Source organism: Gadus chalcogrammus, chromosome 23 (genome assembly GCF_026213295.1).
Source record: "Gadus chalcogrammus isolate NIFS_2021 chromosome 23, NIFS_Gcha_1.0, whole genome shotgun sequence".
Taxonomy (NCBI): Eukaryota; Metazoa; Chordata; class Actinopteri; order Gadiformes; family Gadidae; genus Gadus; species Gadus chalcogrammus.
This window is the reverse complement of record NC_079434.1, coordinates 1,316,721-1,335,670: the sequence shown is the minus strand read 5'-3', so window position 1 is coordinate 1,335,670 and position 18,950 is coordinate 1,316,721. Positions and strand designations below refer to the sequence as shown.

The window sequence follows — 18,950 nt, the reverse complement described above, 5'->3', positions numbered from 1 at the left end:
GTCAACAGCTGGATATCAGCAGTGTAGACCCCCAGGCTCTCTCCCCCAGGTCGAGCAGCACCCGTGCTGACGTCCCCTCCAAGGCCAGCGCAAGGTGGACGACGGCCTCCTCGGCACCCCAGCCGTTGTGCCACTCAGCAAGCCGGATATGCAACTCTCGCGCCCTTACACTGCACGACTACGAGAGTTGCCTTTAATGAACACACACACGACACACCAAAACACACTCAATATAACTAATTAACATACATGTCTCGTGACGGTGTCAGGAACAATAACTCAACACACAGCAACGCTAACCCACCCATAGACAAACAAACCCCACACAATGACTCTGCCCCAGAGGACCTAGGAGGGCGCCAGAGGTCCAACAGTTTCCTTACCCTACTCTCGTAAGGTAAGGAAACATCAGGTACAAAGAATAAAGATAAATAATGCATCGGTAATATTGTTCACAACAATAGTCATGCAAAGCTTTTTGAATGGAATTGAAACGGCAGGCTAATACATTTCCTGGGGGAAAAACTGGAAATGCAAATGTACCTCCATATACAGTAACAGCAGGGGGTGAGCATGGCGACGTGGTCATAAGACAGCTTTGTCAGCTCTCCAGCAGCAGAAAGGTCCACCGATATCATGTCCGAGCACCGCCCACCCCTCCAGCCCCCGTCTGTCACCCTCTCTATCGCAGCAGACAGACACCATCCCTAACAAACTAAACTAAACCAGCCGCATTCCTTTGTTGGGTTTTTCTGATTTTATTAATAAAAAGAGAAATAAAAGAAAGCGCACTCCAAATTGACCAGTCACCGCAAAAAAAGTCAAACCACCAACATGCCACTCGGCCTCTAAGAGACACGCCATTGGACGTCCCGGGACACACAGGGGGGCGTCCCCTAAAAGACCTGTCCCGGGACGTCCCCTACCAGACATAACCCTCCACCTCCTCCTCCTCCTCCCCCTCCCCCTCCTCCTCCTCCTCCTCCTCCTGCCCTCTTCCTCCTCTTCCTCCCATGCGGTCTACGCCGCTGGACTTGGAGAGAATGGCCTGCTGGACCTTCATCTGCTCGCGGTGCTCCTCCAGCTCCACGTCCTTGTGGATCTGGTCGATGGTCTTGGGCCCCTGCTTCTCACGCCGGGGCACCCAGAGGTTCTGGGGGGACGGAGAGAGCCATGAGCCCTGAGCTGCTCGGGCCCCGGCCCTGGACCATGCCTGCGCATGCATGTGTGTGTTTGAGTGCATGCATGCGCATATTTGGTGTGTGTGTGTGTGTGTTTGAGTGTGTTACCCGTCGGAGGTCAAGCAAGTCCTGCAGTATGAAGTCTTCCTCTCCTTGATGATCTCCCCAAACTTGCTGAAGTACTGATTCATCCGGGGCTGAGACAGGGACACCACTCAACACATTACTACAGAGACACCACCCAACACATTACTACACCACCCAACACATCACTACAGGGACAGCACCCAACACATTACTACACCCAACACATCACTACAGGGACACCACCCAACACATCACTACAGGGACACCACCCAACACATTACGACACCACCCAACACATCACTACAGGGACACCACCCACCACATTACTACAGCACCCAACACATCACTACAGGGACACCACCCAACGCATCACTACAGGGACACCACCCAACATATTACGACACCACCCAACACATCACTACAGGGACACCACCCACCACATTACTACAGCACCCAACACATCACTACAGGGACACCACCCAACGCATCACTACAGGGACACCACCCAACACATTATGACACCACCCAACACATCACTACGGGGACACCACCCAACACATTACTACAGGGAAACCACCAAACACATTACTACAGCACCCAACACATCACTACAGGGACACCACCCAACACATCACTACAGGGACACCACCCAACACATTACTACACCACCCAACACATCACTACAGGGACACCACCCGACACATTACTACACCACCCAACACATCACTACAGGGACACCACCCACCACATTAGTACAGCACCCAACACATCACTACAGGGACACCACCCAACGCATCACTACAGGGACACCACCCAACACATTATGACACCACCCAACACATCACTACGGGGACACCACCCAACACATTACTACAGGGACACCACCAAACACATTACTACAGCACCCAACACATCACTACTGGGACACCACCCAACACATCACTACAGGGACACCACCCAACACATTACTACAGGGACACCACCAAACACATTACTACAGCACCCAACACATCACTACTGGGACACCACCCAACACATCACTACAGGGACACCACCCAACACATTACTACACCACCCAACACATCACTACAGGGACACCACCCAACACATTACTACACCACCCAACACATCACCACAGGGACACCACCCAACACATTACTACAGCACCCAACACATCACTACAGGGACACCACCCAACACATCACTACAGGGACACCACCCAACACATCACTACAGGGACACCACCCAACACATCACTACAGGGACACCACCCAACACATCACTACAGGGACACCACCCAACACATCACTACAGGGACACCACCCAACACATCACTACAGGGACACCACCCAACACATCACTACAGGGACAGTACCCAACACATTACACCAACCAACACATCGTTGCAGGGACACCACCCAACACATCACCACACACACACACAGATCCCCAACAATAACCAGACACCCAACAATACCCACACACATCCGGACGACACCCCAACCAACACACACAACCCAACAACAGCCCTAATAATACCCACCCCCAACAACACACACACCCTCAACAACACCCACACACACACACACCCCCAACAACACCAACACACACCCCCAACAACACACACCCCAATGAACACCCAGACCCCCCAACAACACCAACAGACACCCCCAACAACACACACCCCAATTAACACCCAGACTCCCCCACAACACCCCTAATAACACCCCAACAACACACACACCCCCAACAACACTCAGACACACCCACCTTGGCATTCCCATGGTCCAGGTCCTTGCTAATGTTGGAAATAAGCCGGCACAGGCACTCCATGGACACCTCGTCGTGCTTCGTCAGCAGCTTTACGATGCAGTGGTGCATGATGGGCTCCGTCAGCATCTTGAGCTTGAACAGCCCGCCGATGAACTCGATGTCACCCAGCCAGCGCCGGTGGGCCTTGTCCTTCGCCTCCTGTACGCCTCCAGCGTGTCCTTCAGCTTCTGTTTCTCGCCCTGGACCCGAGGGAGAGGGAGAGAGAGGCTGCGTTAGGGACGCCCCCGGAGCTCACAGGAGGGATCTGTTCCGTTCCTCGTTCTTAACCCTCCCAACCTGGGCGGCACCCTGACTGCTCCTGCCGAGCTTGCTGTCGCCCTGCGTGGTTGACTCCATCGCAGGTGTGTAACTGTTTGAATGAATGGTTGTAAGATGCTTTGGATAAAAGCGTCAGCAAAATCTCCTAAAATGTATAAAACCCAGACAGCCGGCCGCGTATGTGCGCTTCTATTCTGCATTGCCTTGCACCGTTTCTGTTTATTTCTGTATTTTGAGTCAGGGTACGACCAGTCTGAGGGGATCAGGTGAGCAGTGGTGCATGGTGGTCTGCCAGGCCGGTGAAGAGTGGTGTGTGTAGTGGTCCGACGGCTCGTTGAACAGTGATGTGTGGTGGTCCCCCGGGCCGGTGACCAGCGTGGTGTGTGGTGGTCCGCCCTACCTCAGAGGCAGTGTCCAGCTCCTTCTGCTTCTTCTCAAATAACTCATCGTTGTCATTGTCCTTCTCAAACTCCATCTGGCAGCGGTTCAGCAGCATTTTCCGGAAGTTCACCGTCTGACACGGATTGTCCGTGGTGGGGACTTTGAGCTGGGGGGTAACACACCAGTTACACATCAGTTAACACCCCATTTAACACACCCATGTAAGGTCTGTTCGATGAATGTCTTTGTCGCCCCTTGTTGGATATGCCTTCTACAGTTAGGTTTAGGCTCGCCCAAGCAGAGGCTAAGCAGAGGCAGAGCATGCCCCTGGGGTGACATGAGCAGCCACCTACCCCCATTAGGCAGCGGCACATATTGGTGTAGGCCACGGAGAAGTTGGGCACCGAGATGGCCTTCTCGAAGATAAGGTCGGTGACGCCCTTCAGCCGCTCCTCCGTGTCGATCTGGAGCTCCGTCACCTGCTTCATCAGAGGCTGGAACATCTGCGGCGTCAGCTTGTTGAGCAAGCTGAGAGGCGTGAGATCACCCGCCGGCTCCTCCGGCTCGCCCCTGCCGGCCCGCGTGGCCTTCTTCACGTCCGCTTCCAGGCCTGCTCCGCCTTGTTCAGCTGCACGTCCTTGCCCAGGGACATGCTGGTGATGATCTTGCGTGGCCCCTTCCCCTGCTGGAGGCGGCGTGGCCCGGCCATGCCCATGCGTGGAGGCTACAGGCGGGGGACATTGGTCAGGCAATGAACGACATTAAACACACCGGAACCCCCCCAAACGACATGAAACACACTGGAACCCAAACGACATGAAACGCACTGGAGAGATCTCTCTCTCTCTCTCTCTCTCTCTCTCTCTCTCTCTCTCTCTCTCTCTCTCTCTCTCTCTCTCTCTCTCTCTCTCTCTCTCTCTCTCTCTCTCTCTCTCTCTCTCTCTCTCTCTCTCTCTCTCTCTCTCTCTCTCTCTCTCTCTCTCAAACTAAACAAGCACTTACACTTCTTTCCATCTGTTTTCAGGTCAGGCAGCTTCTTCATCTCAATGTCCAGTGTCTCCTCCAGCTGTTCCAGGGATCTCCTCAAGGTCCCTTCGTATGGCGGAGGAAGGACCTCCACCATCGTCCAGTCCCTGGTAGGTGGAGGATTTTTCAGGGATCTGAAGGTCTGTAGGAGGTGGAGGTGGTCTTCAGTGTGTGAGAGCTGCTTCACCTCTGAGCTTCTATTGGTCAGATCTTCTACTTCCTGCTCCAGCTCTTTGAGGAGGCCTTCAGCTTCTTTCTCTGTGGATTTCAGTTTCTCTTTAACTGTTTGGTTGAGATCATCCTGGTACTTTTCAACACAGCGCTTCAGAGCAGTGAGGACCTGCACACCATCAGCTAACTCTCTGTCTGCGTCTGCTTTAATGCGGTCCACTGTGTCTTTGATCCCCTGAATCTTTCGTTGTCTCTCCTCGATCATCTGCTGAACTTCAGCCTCTATCTTCCCCAGCTGGGCCGTCTTCACTTCATATTCCTCCTTTAGAGGTACAACAGGATGGGACCTGTGGAGCCCTTCTGTGCAGAACACACACACACACACCTGTTCAGTCTGGCAGAAGAGCTCCAGGAGTCGGTTGTGTTTCTTACACATCCTGTCTTCCAGACGGTCCATAGCGTCTACAAGCCGATGTGTCTTCAGGCGTGCAACCCTCCGATGGGGCTCCAGATGGGTGTGGCAGTAAGACATGAAACACATCAGGCAGGACTTCAGGGCCTTCAGCTGGGGGCCATCACAGGGAACTTCTCCTGCATCAACACAAGGCGGCTCTTTCACTAGTACATAACTTCTGAACCGATCAACCATACCTGATATGAAGGTATTGACCTGTAAATCAGGTCTTGTGTGGAACAGCGCGTTGCAAACAGGACATTTGTACTGTGCTTGGTCAGCCCAGAACGTTGTAATACAGGTTCTGCAGAAGTTGTGTCCACATGGGGTGGATACTGGGCTGTTGAACACATCCAGACAGATGGAACATGAAAAGTCCTCTTCAGACCAGGAAATAGCAGAGGCCATTCCTAGAAAACAAATCAAGTTTATAAAACCACATAACATTCGTTTTTAACTTGCATAACAATGGTAAAATAAAGGTTTCGTTGTAATAACGCAAGTGTTTTATATAACATTTTCATGTTCCTTCGAGCATAAATCTTCACATGAAGCCCTGCTACCAGGACAGATTCATTGAGGATTACGGTCAAATATGTTGGGCTCACCTTATAATGTTTCTGTCGGTCTATTTGGATTAAAAAGTGTTGTTCTTTTTCTCCAAAAGGACAGATGTGCCTCGACGTCGCATTACTTTGGTTTCGGTTCAAACAAACTTTCGTTTCTTGAACAACACGTCACCACCACCCAGGGCCGACGGACTGCGGGGACAAAGGGGACAGTTGTGGGGGGGCCCAAGGCAGAGGGGGGGCCCATGAAAAAAATAAAAAAAATAAAATAAAAAATTACTTATCGGCCACGTCTTCCCCCCCCCGTCAACAATCGCGCCATATCCCCCCCCCCCCCCCCCCCCCCGTCAACAATCGCTCCATACCCCCCCCACCCCCCGTCAACAATCGCTCCATACCCCCCGTCAACAATCGCTCCATACCCCCCCCCCCGTCAACAATTTAGCGGCCCTGCCACCACCACCTCCGTTCGCAGTTTTACATAGACGACATCGTACGTCAGCGTCACCTCCATATTGGAGATCCAGACTGCCCTGTAAACAAATACAAGCAAGCGGAGAGCATTTTCCAACCGATTTCAATGATCAGCATTGTTTGGATGTTGGAACAACGTTATTTTTCTACTGAATTATTTCAACAAAATGTTTAAAAGTCATGGTTTTAAAATTAATGTTGATTTGACACACAACTCTACATTTTTTGATATTTCAATGTTGAATCCATAGTGAGTTAACAACAGTGTTGTTAACTCACTATGGATTCAACATTGATGTTACTATCATAGTCTAATGTTAGCTTAGTTCGTGTTGTTTCGTCATGTTAATCGCTAGTAATAGTAAGTCATTTGTAGAAATATAGCCTATCATCACAGACTGTAGGAATGTCACCCACCCTCCATCGCGTACGACACTGACGCTCGTAATCTGTGCAAGGGTATGGCTGCCGCGCAGCTAGTCGGCGCCGGTGTGGGCTAGTACACCCGGAATAATGGGGGCGGAGTTTTTGACGCGCCGCTGCGGCGCCGGTGTGTGGAGGCCTTAATGCAAATTGACGTTTGCGGATTTTTTGACTTCGCAATATACCCTAGATTTGAAACGAATACGGATATCGAAATTCCTTCATTCTCTCTCACCGCTAAACCCAAGTACCTGAAAGTCACCCCCTCTCGCCAATAACGCTGATCTGGAGCATCCCGGTGCTGGCGTTCTGTCGTGAAATGATAACGCCCGGGAACGAAACGAAGGCGAAATACAAGAACGAGTTTGCCCGCCTCTTTTGTCTCTCCTGGGCTCCCGTGTGTTGTGGTTGACCAGGAAGAACACAGTTAGGCTGGTTAGCTGCGTGATGTTCGAACATACAACTTGCTCGGTATTGTAAATCACGTCTAAATTTAGTTTAAGTCTTCATACGGTTACAGGTTTTTCAAAACATGCTGTTAGCTCTCAAGATAAAATAGCTATTTGACCGTATTAATCCAAGGATACGGAGGTAAGGGTGCGAAGCGATGTCCACAAACAGGTGAACACCACCTCTTATCATACAGACATGATCGGCTGCCTCTTCAACCATCCTCACAGCTGACTGAAAACCACCTCTTATCGCACAGAGATGACTGCTGTGAGGGACGACGAGCCTGACTCCCCAAGATGTAGACGTTTTGTGATTCATTGGCCAAGTGGACCATGCCAATGATCCTGTTCGCCTTCGTGGTCCGGCTGAGGGACGGCCTCCCCCTCTCAGCCTCCACGGACTTCGCGCACAACCGAGAACTCCAGGAGAGGAAGCAGCAGCTCAGGAAGATGAGCAAGTCACTGAGCCGGTTCCCCGAGAGAGGGACGGTCAAGGGCCAGGACCTAAATATATAGTAGGAACTAAGCAAACTAAACATATGAAGCAATACAGACATTGTATTTTGATTCAAGCTCATCTCGGGTATCATATATCCCTGGTGACAGATGACCCTGGGGGTTGACCCTCTGGTTTGTTGAATAATGACATTATGGTTTGTTTACTAAAACACCTGTCTCCCTCCCAATGTCTAAGCTTCGTTTCTTCGGAGGGAGTGTCCTATATGGCCGTGTGCCACCGCGGCCTCTCTGTAGTCAAGGCCTTCTGTTTCCTGGAGGACTTGTGCTGGGCATTCAAGGCGTGTTTCGATGGCAAGGCGATCAGCCTAGCTGCCCGGCCATATCCCTTTTTGGAGTTTGGTGCGTACGAGGAGGCGGCGGCTCCCACATTTGGTGTGACCCATCATTCAATCCTAGATGGCACCTGTGTGCTGAGAGCCACTCTGCTTTTTCTGATACAGACGGCAGTATTCAGAAGCTAAAGCAGCAATACAACCAGATCGGGGGTGGCCCGGCGCTGGAGATCACGTTGGCTGAGGTCCAGGATGACTTAAAACGACGGCCTCCAAAAGCGCTAACCATAGAGGAGTTGGAGCTAGCCCAGGAGCTCGCCAACGGGCATTTGGAGCACGGCCCTGGGTCTGGTAGGTTAACCATCAACCGCTCCCATCACAAAATATGCTGTTGATTCCATTTTAGCCTATTACCTACAGTATTATACATTAGAGGGTGAAAAGGGTACGTATAGTCTGACACCTTGGCTGTTGGTGGTCCCAGCCAAGAGGGACTGGGTCTGACCCCCAAAGGGGACTGGGTCCGACCCCCAAAGTGGATTGGGTCCGACCCCCAAAGGGGACTGGGTCCGACCCCCTAAGGGGACTGGGTCTGACTCTGACCCCCTATGTTGACTGGATCTGACCCCCTATGTTGACTGGGTTTGACCCCCTAAGGAGACTGGGTCTGACCCCCTATTTTGACAGGGTTTGACCCCCTAGGGGGATTGGGTCCGACCCCCTAAGGGTACTGGGTCTGACCCCCTAAAGTGACCGGGTTCGCCCCCTAAAGGAACTGGGTCGGCCCTCCTAAAGGGACCGGGACTGACCCTTACCCTGAGGGCTCCTTCAGCGATGCATTGTGCTTTAATTCCATGTGGGCTTGACATGGCAGCAGGCGGTGGTTTAAACTTTTGTAGTACTATACTAGTAGTAGTTGGTCCTGTTATCCAAGTTGTGTTGTGGCTGCGTAGGTCAGACTGTGAGACTTGAACCAGTGGCTCCAGCAGGCATCCTATCCCTGGTCCTCAACATCGTGTGTGCCTCTCTGAACCTCGTCCGGGGCGTCCACCTCATGGAGAACACCTTCCAGGTAGGAGGGCTGAATCACCTCATTGTTCCCCTTCAGGGTCCTTTGTGTGACCGATTCCAGCCTGGAATCGACTACAATATACCTACCTGTAGGCCTCTTTGAGTAGGACCTATCCAGGATCTATCCAAGACCTGCTCATGAAGGTCAGGGTTTAAATTCACTGTAGGTCTCCTTGAATAAAAGGGTATGCTAAATGACTAGTAAAAACACGTCTTGCTAGGCATGTTTTTCAGTCATTATCATCGACAATAGAACAGTATTTCAAGGTAATTTTATATTCTTGAGCCTTTAAAAAAGTGTTTCCCCCAGAAAATGTCTCAGTCAAGGTGGTCAAGGGGGGGGGGGTGGTTTGACTCCTTTCAATTCCATTCACGACCATTGTTGTGAACTAGTCTGGCTAACGCCAGACCTCATCTCAATCTACATTGAGATGAGGTCTGGGAACCACACATACATTTTCTCGTATTTATGGCGTGGTTTACGATTGCCCGGAGACGTTTATTGGGCGCTACGAATATCTATCATATGAGTCTGTGCGTAGCTCATAGCCAATCGTATCAATTATACCAGCTGACGTATGTAGAGCGACAGAAATTCGATGGGGAGGAAGACGATGGGTGTGTCGCAGACTTCGTCCTCGTCTTGCCGTCCCTCCCCGTTGTATGATTGGTTCACTATCTCAGGAGAAAATCGGATCCATGGAATCCAGGCTGCCTAGCAGTGCGAAATGAAATCGCGAGCAAGGCAGCATGGGTAAACCCAGGCTAGTAGTGAACAGTATTACGATGCATTATTTACCTTTATTTTTAATACCTGATGGAAGTATGTTTTCTTACCCTACGAGAGTTTTCTACATTGTTAATTCATAATAATTAAAAAATATTTAGAAAAAATAAATAATGTATATATATTTAAAAAAAAAGATATATATATTTTTATACATTGGTAGTCAAGGTAGGGCCCTATTGTTGTTTAGACGGCCGCCTTAACCATACAGTGCTGGGGGAAACACTGATATACGGTTTACTTCTCTGCTTTTGAAATGACAGCCCATATTTCCCCAAGCAGTCACTCTGTTGAACGCTCAGAAATAGCCCCCAACCTTTCACTGACCAAGGGCTATCAACACTGTTCTGCATCTACCTCATGTATATTTACATTTTTCAATTCCAATATTGTTGTTATTAATATATTGCCATTGCACTGAACTGCCTTGCACTGTATTTATATTGAAATCTTAAATTACTTATATTGACTGCACATATATTGACTGCACTGATATTGCACCATTTCTTCCCTCTCTTATATTGTTATTGTATATTTGCAAATTAGTATATTATATTGTATTGTTATACTTAACAGTATATTTATATTTTGTACTGTTCTTTCTGTTTTGTGTTTTCTTTTTTATATATTAACAATAGGTTAAGTGTTGATTGTTGTTCTTGGAGAGCTAAGGGTTAAACAATGTCAAATTCCTTGTTTGTTAAGCAACCCTGGCCAATAAAGCTGAATCGGAATAGTTGTTTACATCTATAATGTTCTCCTATTGAAAAGGACGACTATGACGCACTATGGAGTGTGGTGGCGTTTCTCCTGGCGTTTGTGCTATGTCTTTTTCAGGTAAGACACATTCTTATTGATGTTCAGCTCAAAGTAACGCATTTTATCCTTCAGAAGTACTTTCTAACCTAACATGTATGTGTTTTTCTTTTCCTATCTTTTTTTGTTAACCTTCAACAACGGCTTCACATTCACAGCACAGACATGCATGCATAATGATATATCATTCATACATGTATCCCCATATATGTAAATTCATGCACACATACGTATGCACACACTTGCATATGCATATATCTGCCTATGCCTTGCTGCACTACACCAGAGTAATATAATCAGAAGAAAACAAAGATTAGTTTCTCCAGAGAATGTCCAATAGGAAGAGAACTGGCACTCTCTGGTAACTTCCTGTTTCTGAACTGGTTGCGGTGACGCATCTCTGAAGAAGTCAGCAGGCAGAAGTCCTTAAAAATACTGGCTTTTAAACTCAAGAAACAAAGCACATATTACAAACTTAAAACCAGATCAAGTTAGAATAATTACTGGACCAGAGATTGTCGAATAATTTGCTAGTTGCTACGAAAAACTGTATACTGTATACATCGGTATATAAGCAAATGCAGGGGTTGAAAAATGGGAAATCTCCAGGTAACGACGGATTTACAATAACTTCTACAAAGTTTTTAAAGACCAATTAAGTCCACTACTGGTTAGAGCAAACAGGCATGCATTAGATACAATAAAGTGGGCTCAAACATGGTCATCATCAAGTAACATTAATTAATAATGATGCCAGAAAATGTGCTTCACATAGACCTATATCACTACTTAACACAGATCATAAGATACTATCATCAATATTAGCTAACAGACTAAGGAGATTGAAGGATACAGCACAGTATCAGGATATAAAATTAATGAAAATAAATATGAATCTTTAAGTACTGGTACGCCGGAGTATCAGGTATTCAAACAATGTTATACGTTTAAATGGGATACAGAGATGATAAAATATCAGGGTATTTTCATTAGTAAAAAGAGTCAACTTTTTAAAAATAACAACTGCATGTTTGAAAGAAATTCTCCCACAACTTATTTTCTTATTTCAAGCATTATCTCTTATAATACCAGAAAGGGTTAGGGTTAATACGTGGAATCAAATGATTGCAAAGTTTGCAGAGTTAAACTCAATTTACTAACCCAACAGAAAGATGGAGGGCTAGGCCTCCTGAATATACAAAATTATTTTTATGCAACTCCAATTGTAACAATAATGAAGTGGATGAAAGGTGACACAGAGGGCCCTATCCAGATCAGTCAAAGGCGGCATGCCGATTCTTGGAGCAGACACTTACTGACTGTAGCTGTACTTACAGTGTAGGGCCCATGCTCACAGGTGCTGCCAATCAGGTGCCAATCAGCAACTAGGGGTAGCAGAAGCTCAAAACAAGTGTCAATAGCAACAGCAAAATAACCTGTTTGGCAATGGCAGAATAGATTTGGCATATTTTTCATGGCCGCAACCCACATACTCAGCGCTTCTGCTCATCCCAGAAATGCATGTTCCTTACAAATCGGGCACCATTTGAAAGGGAACTAAACAGGCTTTCCAACGGTATAAGATTTATTGCCAAAAAGCATTGATACCACAGAGAAATAAACAAAGCCATCAAAGACCTCCTTGACATTAGGGAATCCCTGACATGTGGAAATTGGTTGGGTATTAACATACACAATAGGATAAAATTAAAGGAGCGGGAGATCTTCAATATGTTGTGCCTAACCGCACTGAAACAGCGGACAAGGCTATGGAAACAACCAAACCACCAGAATTACATTAGTGCTGCAAAACAATAGAACAATAGAAGTGTTTGAGGTGGTGACGCTTACATCTGTGGCTAATGGCAGCCTGGACAGATAAAATAGAGAATATTCAGGGTATATTGGCAAGCTGACGGGGTACTTTGATAGCTTGGGGTAGGACAGATCACACACACACACACACACACACACACACACATACTTTTCCATTTTGTTTCCCTCAATAAATAAAATTACTTTCTAACCCCCACAGTGCCAGCTCTATCTCTTCCACTCGTCATACAAGAGGCTAAAGGCGCTCTCTCTGCTGGGCGTGCTGGTGCTGTGCAATGCGTTCCTGTTTGGCCTGAGGAACTGCTGGCAGCTGCTGTTCCACACAGTCGTGGCCTGTCTCTCCACCGCCCTCATCCTGTCCCGCAAGCTCCTGGACCGGAGCAACGACTGTGGGGTGTGAGGGAAGTCTCTCTCTCTGTCTCTGGCTCTGTCTCTGTCTCTGTCTCTGTCTCTGTCTCTGTCTCTGTCTCTCTCCGTCCCGGTCAGGTTAAGTCAGTTACTGAAGGGAAAACTGGCCAAATCAATTACGTAGACCACTTTTAATTGTCATGATATAGGGATTAATGCTTAAAGGAGTGGAATTCAGTACTTCTTTTGGACTTACAGGAAGCTGTTGCACTTTGAATACTATAATATAATTTTCTTTGCTAAGACCAAGACATTTAAAGAGCAAGACATTTTAAGGGATTTTTTATTTATTTTTTCTTAGCAATATCATTAGCTGTATATCATTTCAAAATAGAAAGGTAAAGACAGGTTAATGACTACTGAGCTTTATATGTGAAGTAGGGAAATGCTTGTTGATTACCACAGCTTTGAGGATACATTTAGACTTTACTTTTTTACAGAGGTTGGTGTTACATCTATAGACTTTATCTAAATTCAACTCTGAACCAAAGTTTTAGACTCGAAGGAGACCCTTTGTGCTATCTTAATCCTTACAATTGTTCAACCTGTAGAAGACATTCTCATGGGTTTATTCTGGGTATTATTTTCTATATATATAATGTAGGTAATATTGTAATATTGTATTGACATTTCGTTATGGACGTAATGCATTCTCCCTATGTTTGGGTATTTTAGTTCCTGCTGAAGAACAATAGGCTCTGGTATTTGGGAGCTGGGCTGCTCTCTCTAAACACTCAAGTCTTAAATCTATTAGAGACAAGGGGATACTTGCTGATCAACAAATCATTTTCCATATTATTGACATCGCCCATTCATAACATTGAGAGTTTAATGAACTCCAAATGATTAGGCTGTTTCGAATACTTTGTTTGAAAACAAAAATGGGGATTGTTTAATAATTCAACGCCTGCTTCCAGTCAGTTATACATCTGTGATATATATTATCAAATGTTTATTATTTTATTAATATAAGTACTGTGGAGTTTTTGATGAGTGTCAAAATGAATGTCCAAATTCTGCACTACCGATTTTGTTATTGGTTGTATTTTGATTGAATATTTGCTTTATGTTTTGCTACTGCAGTTGATCTTAAGTGGGGTAGATATTGGAATATGATGAGGGCATGTTCATTCAGTTTTAAATATAGTGTTCCTCAGAGGTGCATGACCAGGCAAAAATGTTTTTTATTTGTAATAATATGGCTGCTGATGAATGTGGAACAATTGGTTGAATGTCTAATCTATTTTCAGTTTTAGTAGAAATGTGCCTAAACGCTGTGCAGTGTGAAGAGGGCGTGTGTATGTGTAGCAGAGAAGCAGATGACGGAGAGAGGCTGTTGTGTGCTCACAGCAGCCACCATGTTGTTGCTGTCCTTCCTGTCATAACTTTATTTTTCAAATGCTCTTTCATAACAAATGAAGAATAACACATGATCATGAGAAAAGGCCATCCCACGAATGGATGGCCTTCAGACATAGCTTACTAGCTTATAGTTCAGTCATGTCATTGTTTTGGAAGTTTTTCTATCGAAATGTCATTGTATATATTAATACTTACATTCTTAAACACAAGATGTTTAATCAGAAGAATTGAACATAATGCCCTGTTTTGTCTAAATTATTTGTTTTTCAACTATATAAAAGCAAGTCTTTTGTAACAATTTCATATATGTGATCTTGTATAGTGATCAGTGCATCTTTGATGCTGAGTTTTTTTTCTCGAAGAAAAATGCAAAAAGCGGGGAGATTGACAAAATATGTAGACTGTGGCTTTCACTACCAACATGATTTTTATGACCTAGTGAAAGTTCAGTAAATATTATAAGATTGTATGTTCGGGAACACTGGAGACTGCACTGTTTAATTTTGTTTATTTTTGGGATGGTACATACCTGGCCACAGTACTGGGTCTAAAACATTGTCCGCATATCAGGTGCTAGGATTTGATTTGTTTTGTTATTTTGATGCCTTCTGTCTTAAAGCCATACGGCAGGACATTCTTTCCTGTTCAATTTTAAAAATAACTCGTACATTTGATTATTCATTGGAATTTCTGGATAAAGTATGTCTTACGCTTTGGTAAAACTGACATTTAATTAATAAATAGAGCTTTTTAATTTGCTGTTTTATCATTGGATTCTGTAAAAATCTTCATCATCTTAGCCCACCCCAATTAAAAATAATCATACAATTATACCCTTGCCTAAAATGTAAAGATATGAAGACTTGTGGTACTAACTTAATTCTCTCTGCGGTAGGCCTACATTTTTCATTGACTGACATTGACCTTTCATTATTTCGCTTCTACGTCAGTACAGCCCAAACTACAGTAGTTTTGGATTGAACCTTTACACAGAGTTTGCCAACCACAGAAATAATGTAGTCTCAAATTGTTGGGTTGATCAACGTTAACCTTATCTATTCACTAATGCATTTCTGATTTGTGAAATTAGGGGGCGCCCTTACACTACCAGAGATGTCAAGTTAGGGAAATTCTTCAACGGATCGGGGTTTGGAGAAGGAAAGGTCTAGGTGCTGCCAGTCCATTGACATTTGTGATTCCATTCAATTTCACACAACATTATCAAGTTCACACACATGGATACGTGTGCTTCTTTGACATTGAAATATATTAAATTAAAGGGATACTTCACCGATTTCGAACCGGCGTTGTATCATTATAAAATCGCTATTGTAATATAAAAAAAAGTTTTTTTTCCCTCAGTCTAACCCAGTCTTCACTTGGCCCAGCTTTCCTGATTTAATTTTCTCCTGAGATGACGTCAAATGACGCGTTTGACGTCATCTCAGTAAAACTTTGCTTGCCTGCTAGAAGCATGTCGGGCCGAGGACTACAAACCACTGGTCCTCAAATTTTTGAGCTCACCAATAAGGAATGAGAGGGGGGGGGGGGGGGGGGGGGGGGAAGCTCAAGTACACAGCAAAAACACTGGTGTAAATTTAACACCGGCAAAGATTCTATATGCAGCCACACTACATGGTGTAAAAGTAACATTTCGGAGAGTGTTAAATGTTTAATACTTTTAGTTATCTTAACATTATTTCCTGTTGTAATTTAAGACGGCACAACACTTGGAAGTGTTGTATTAACATTACACTGGTGTTAATGTTAAAATATAATGTTAAAAGTTAAATCTATTTTCCCAACACCAACACCGGTGTAGTGTGAATGCAACAATATGTAGTGTGGAAAGTCTATCTGATAATGACACTATTGGGTGTTTAACTAACCCTACTGGTGTCTATGCTAACACTATGAAGTAAAAAAAAAAATATCTCATGCCACACTATCTTAAATAAAAGACAATACAAAGAAGCTCAATTGAATAGATCAATTTTTCATTGAAAACAGTTTACAGTCAATATTTTAGCATTTCATCACAGCTCATTTCAGCATTTCCTCATACAGATCAAATATAATAGCAATAGGGCACAATATATGTTTGGTCATCATTTGCAGTTGAAAACTGCCGAACATGGGGTTTATAATAAATTAGATTGGACACGCATATGATCGTTAACACTTTCTCCCCTTCCCCAATTATGTATGCATTCAGGTGATCCTCAAAACACAAAGTGATAACCTTAAACCAAAAAGAATTATGAGTGACCCATCACACCCCGGCCATGGCTTCTTCCAACTCCTCCCTTCGGGTAGGAGATACAGAATACCTTCTACCCCTGGGCAATTCGTCTACTTAACGCCTGACCCCCCCCCCCAATGGACATGTGAAATCCTCTACCATATTTATTTATTTAAAAAAAAATACACTTATATGTTATGTCTGCATGCATATTTATATTTATTGTGCCTATTGCTGTTGTTTGTGTTTGTATTTTTGCTTTTTGCACTGCTTTATTTTGCACTATGGGTAGTAAGCACCACCCCAAATTCATTGTACAAGTTTGCACTATGACAATAAAGTCTGAATCTGAATTTGATTAGAGGTCAAAAAAAGTGCTTCGTCATCCTTGATAAAGATGTTGACAATTTTCCTGAAATCAGGCATTTCATTTTCAGTACCCACATAGACAAACATTCCAATATGGTATTCCGTTCCATATTTTTTCACCCAGGAAGAAGTGGCGACATTAGCCCCATTACATTTTTCACAAGACCTCAAGACCTCACTGTATTCTAGATTACTAATTAAGACCGCCTTAACAGGACCAAACTGTAATCTTTGGAAATAAAAATTCTCCCAATGAAAAGCAAATTTTTGTTGATGTTATTTTCCTAATGTTTTGGTGATGTTCTTAAAATTCTTCACAGACATCTTAAAAAAGTTGTGCTTTCCTTCGAAACGCATACATCACATATGTAGGAGAGGCCCTATTTTCCTAATACATCTGGGTTAATGGATCATCAGATGATGCTTTGGAGTCTCTTATCTGTAACACAAACTTAAAATGTTTGTGATAAATGAAATGCTTTAAGTAACGGGTCATACCATCTGTTATGATTGGGGAGAACACAATGTTGACAATTTGAATCAAAAGAATAATTACATGCCAGTGACTATTGGCCGGATCAACTAGATCTCCAAAAATCAAGGAGTGTTACGTAAGAGGCACCATGACTGAATAGCGTTTGAGGCCAAGGTCATTGCTACCCTCATCAACTTTGAGGGCACTAGGTCTGTTCTTTCGCTCACTATATCCATAGTTAAGGCTCTGGATCCTTACCCAAATGGTGTTAAACTAATTGAATCCCTAACCAACAACTGGAAAAGGAGCTTAAGCTCATACTGTACAACACCTTCAAGTAGGTCGTGCATAATGTCAACTGAATAATTGTCTGAGGAATGAAAAAACAAGTGCATTTAAAGGACAGCCCCTTTTAACCCCAAATGAGTGAATTAGTGTGGCAGTTTGTGCCACGGTGTCGCAACGTTCTGCATAGAGCTCTTTTTCTGCGATGGATTAGGTCCGGGTCATCCTCACTGAATATAGACTGTAAACTTGTTTTGTCAGTTAAACAGAATCTGCAACAATACTGAACGATTCAACCATACCAAAAAGGCCATGTACCGCCAAATTATCACCAGTGACCTGAATAACAGACCCCATCAAAGATGTATGTGAAAAGGGCACCTGCGTCTCCAGAAATTTTAAACCATTAATAAGAGGCTGTAGGATTGGACCAAGACCATACTTCTTCAAGTCCTCTGAATGAAAAAGTGCAACTAGATGAATGTTCATCAGAACCAAATTGAGCTTGGGTGGCAAATTTCTTTAAATAAAATAAACACAGCAAAGTTTATGTATTCCTTTTTTGGATCAGTTTCAAAATCATCGTAATAAAGTTGGATCTGGAGCGTATGAAAGAAAGTATGATTTCTAAAGTATGAACCATCGCTAATGTCTTTGAAAATGCCATCTTCATGAGGCTTTACTTGCTGAAAGCAGGAACTAAGTTCCTTATTGCTAAACATGGACTCAAGAGTTCCTAAAATTGGCCCATACATGAACTTGACAATATACGCCTGTAGTTTTATCTCTGCGAGAATCATAACGCACACCAAGAACATGCTCAATTGGTTCAACAATTTTCCATTTTATTTTAAAATGTCTTTGCCTCTTTGTTTCTGTATTGAGGGGTGAAAATGGATTTTCAAGGTTCTCAAAACACTCTTTGGCTTTATCTAAGGCTTGCTCCGTCACCTCGGTTGAAAGACATTTAAGAACACTGTCCTGTGCTTGAATATGAACATGATCATTCACAAGTTCCTCCAGTGAACAAACCAAAGACTGAACAGTACTTTCAGCAACTCCAGATGCTTGCACTTGAGCGATAATTGAGCTACACATATCCAACAACTGCTTTTTTTGGGGGGGGGATGGGTTTCTGACAGTTGAATCATTTGGCAATTGATTAACACAAACATTGTTCACCTTGTCATCATTATTTG

At 44.6% G+C, this 18,950-nt stretch overlaps 2 protein-coding genes across 7 annotated transcripts; one reads left to right on the top strand and one right to left on the bottom strand.

The window, feature by feature from the left end:
- Nucleotides 1–1,012: 1,012 nt before the first annotated feature.
- LOC130376909 (E3 ubiquitin/ISG15 ligase TRIM25-like) lies at nt 1,013–7,780 on the bottom strand. Of its 4 annotated transcripts, XM_056583828.1 has the most exons (8): nt 7,109–7,780; nt 6,000–6,152; nt 4,743–5,801; nt 4,094–4,464; nt 3,760–3,906; nt 3,039–3,280; nt 1,290–1,378; nt 1,013–1,153 (listed from the first exon to the last, which is right to left on the bottom strand). In XM_056583828.1, exons 3-6 carry the CDS (start codon nt 5,797–5,799, stop codon nt 3,161–3,163), a joined length of 1,695 nt encoding a protein of 564 aa, XP_056439803.1. In that variant the 5' UTR covers nt 5,800–5,801; nt 6,000–6,152; nt 7,109–7,780; the 3' UTR covers nt 1,013–1,153; nt 1,290–1,378; nt 3,039–3,160. The 4 variants fall into 4 exon arrangements, with proteins under 4 accessions (XP_056439803.1, XP_056439804.1, XP_056439801.1 ...); XM_056583829.1 differs by lacking the exons at nt 1,013–1,153; nt 1,290–1,378; nt 3,039–3,280 and having other exon boundaries at nt 3,446–3,906; nt 4,743–5,528; nt 5,608–5,801; XM_056583826.1 differs by lacking the exons at nt 1,013–1,153; nt 1,290–1,378; nt 3,039–3,280 and having other exon boundaries at nt 3,446–3,906.
- On the top strand, nt 6,977–15,867 carry sec22c (SEC22 homolog C, vesicle trafficking protein). Of its 3 annotated transcripts, none has more exons than XM_056583832.1 (7): nt 6,977–7,448; nt 7,567–7,824; nt 8,004–8,167; nt 8,269–8,451; nt 9,054–9,172; nt 10,730–10,795; nt 12,810–15,867. In XM_056583832.1, the coding sequence occupies exons 2-7, from the start codon at nt 7,643–7,645 to the stop codon at nt 13,008–13,010; spliced, it is 915 nt and encodes a 304-aa protein (XP_056439807.1). In that variant the 5' UTR covers nt 6,977–7,448; nt 7,567–7,642; the 3' UTR covers nt 13,011–15,867. The 3 variants fall into 3 exon arrangements, with proteins under 3 accessions (XP_056439807.1, XP_056439808.1, XP_056439809.1); XM_056583833.1 differs by having other exon boundaries at nt 6,977–7,478; XM_056583834.1 differs by having other exon boundaries at nt 6,977–7,824.
- Nucleotides 15,868–18,950: the final 3,083 nt, after the last annotated feature.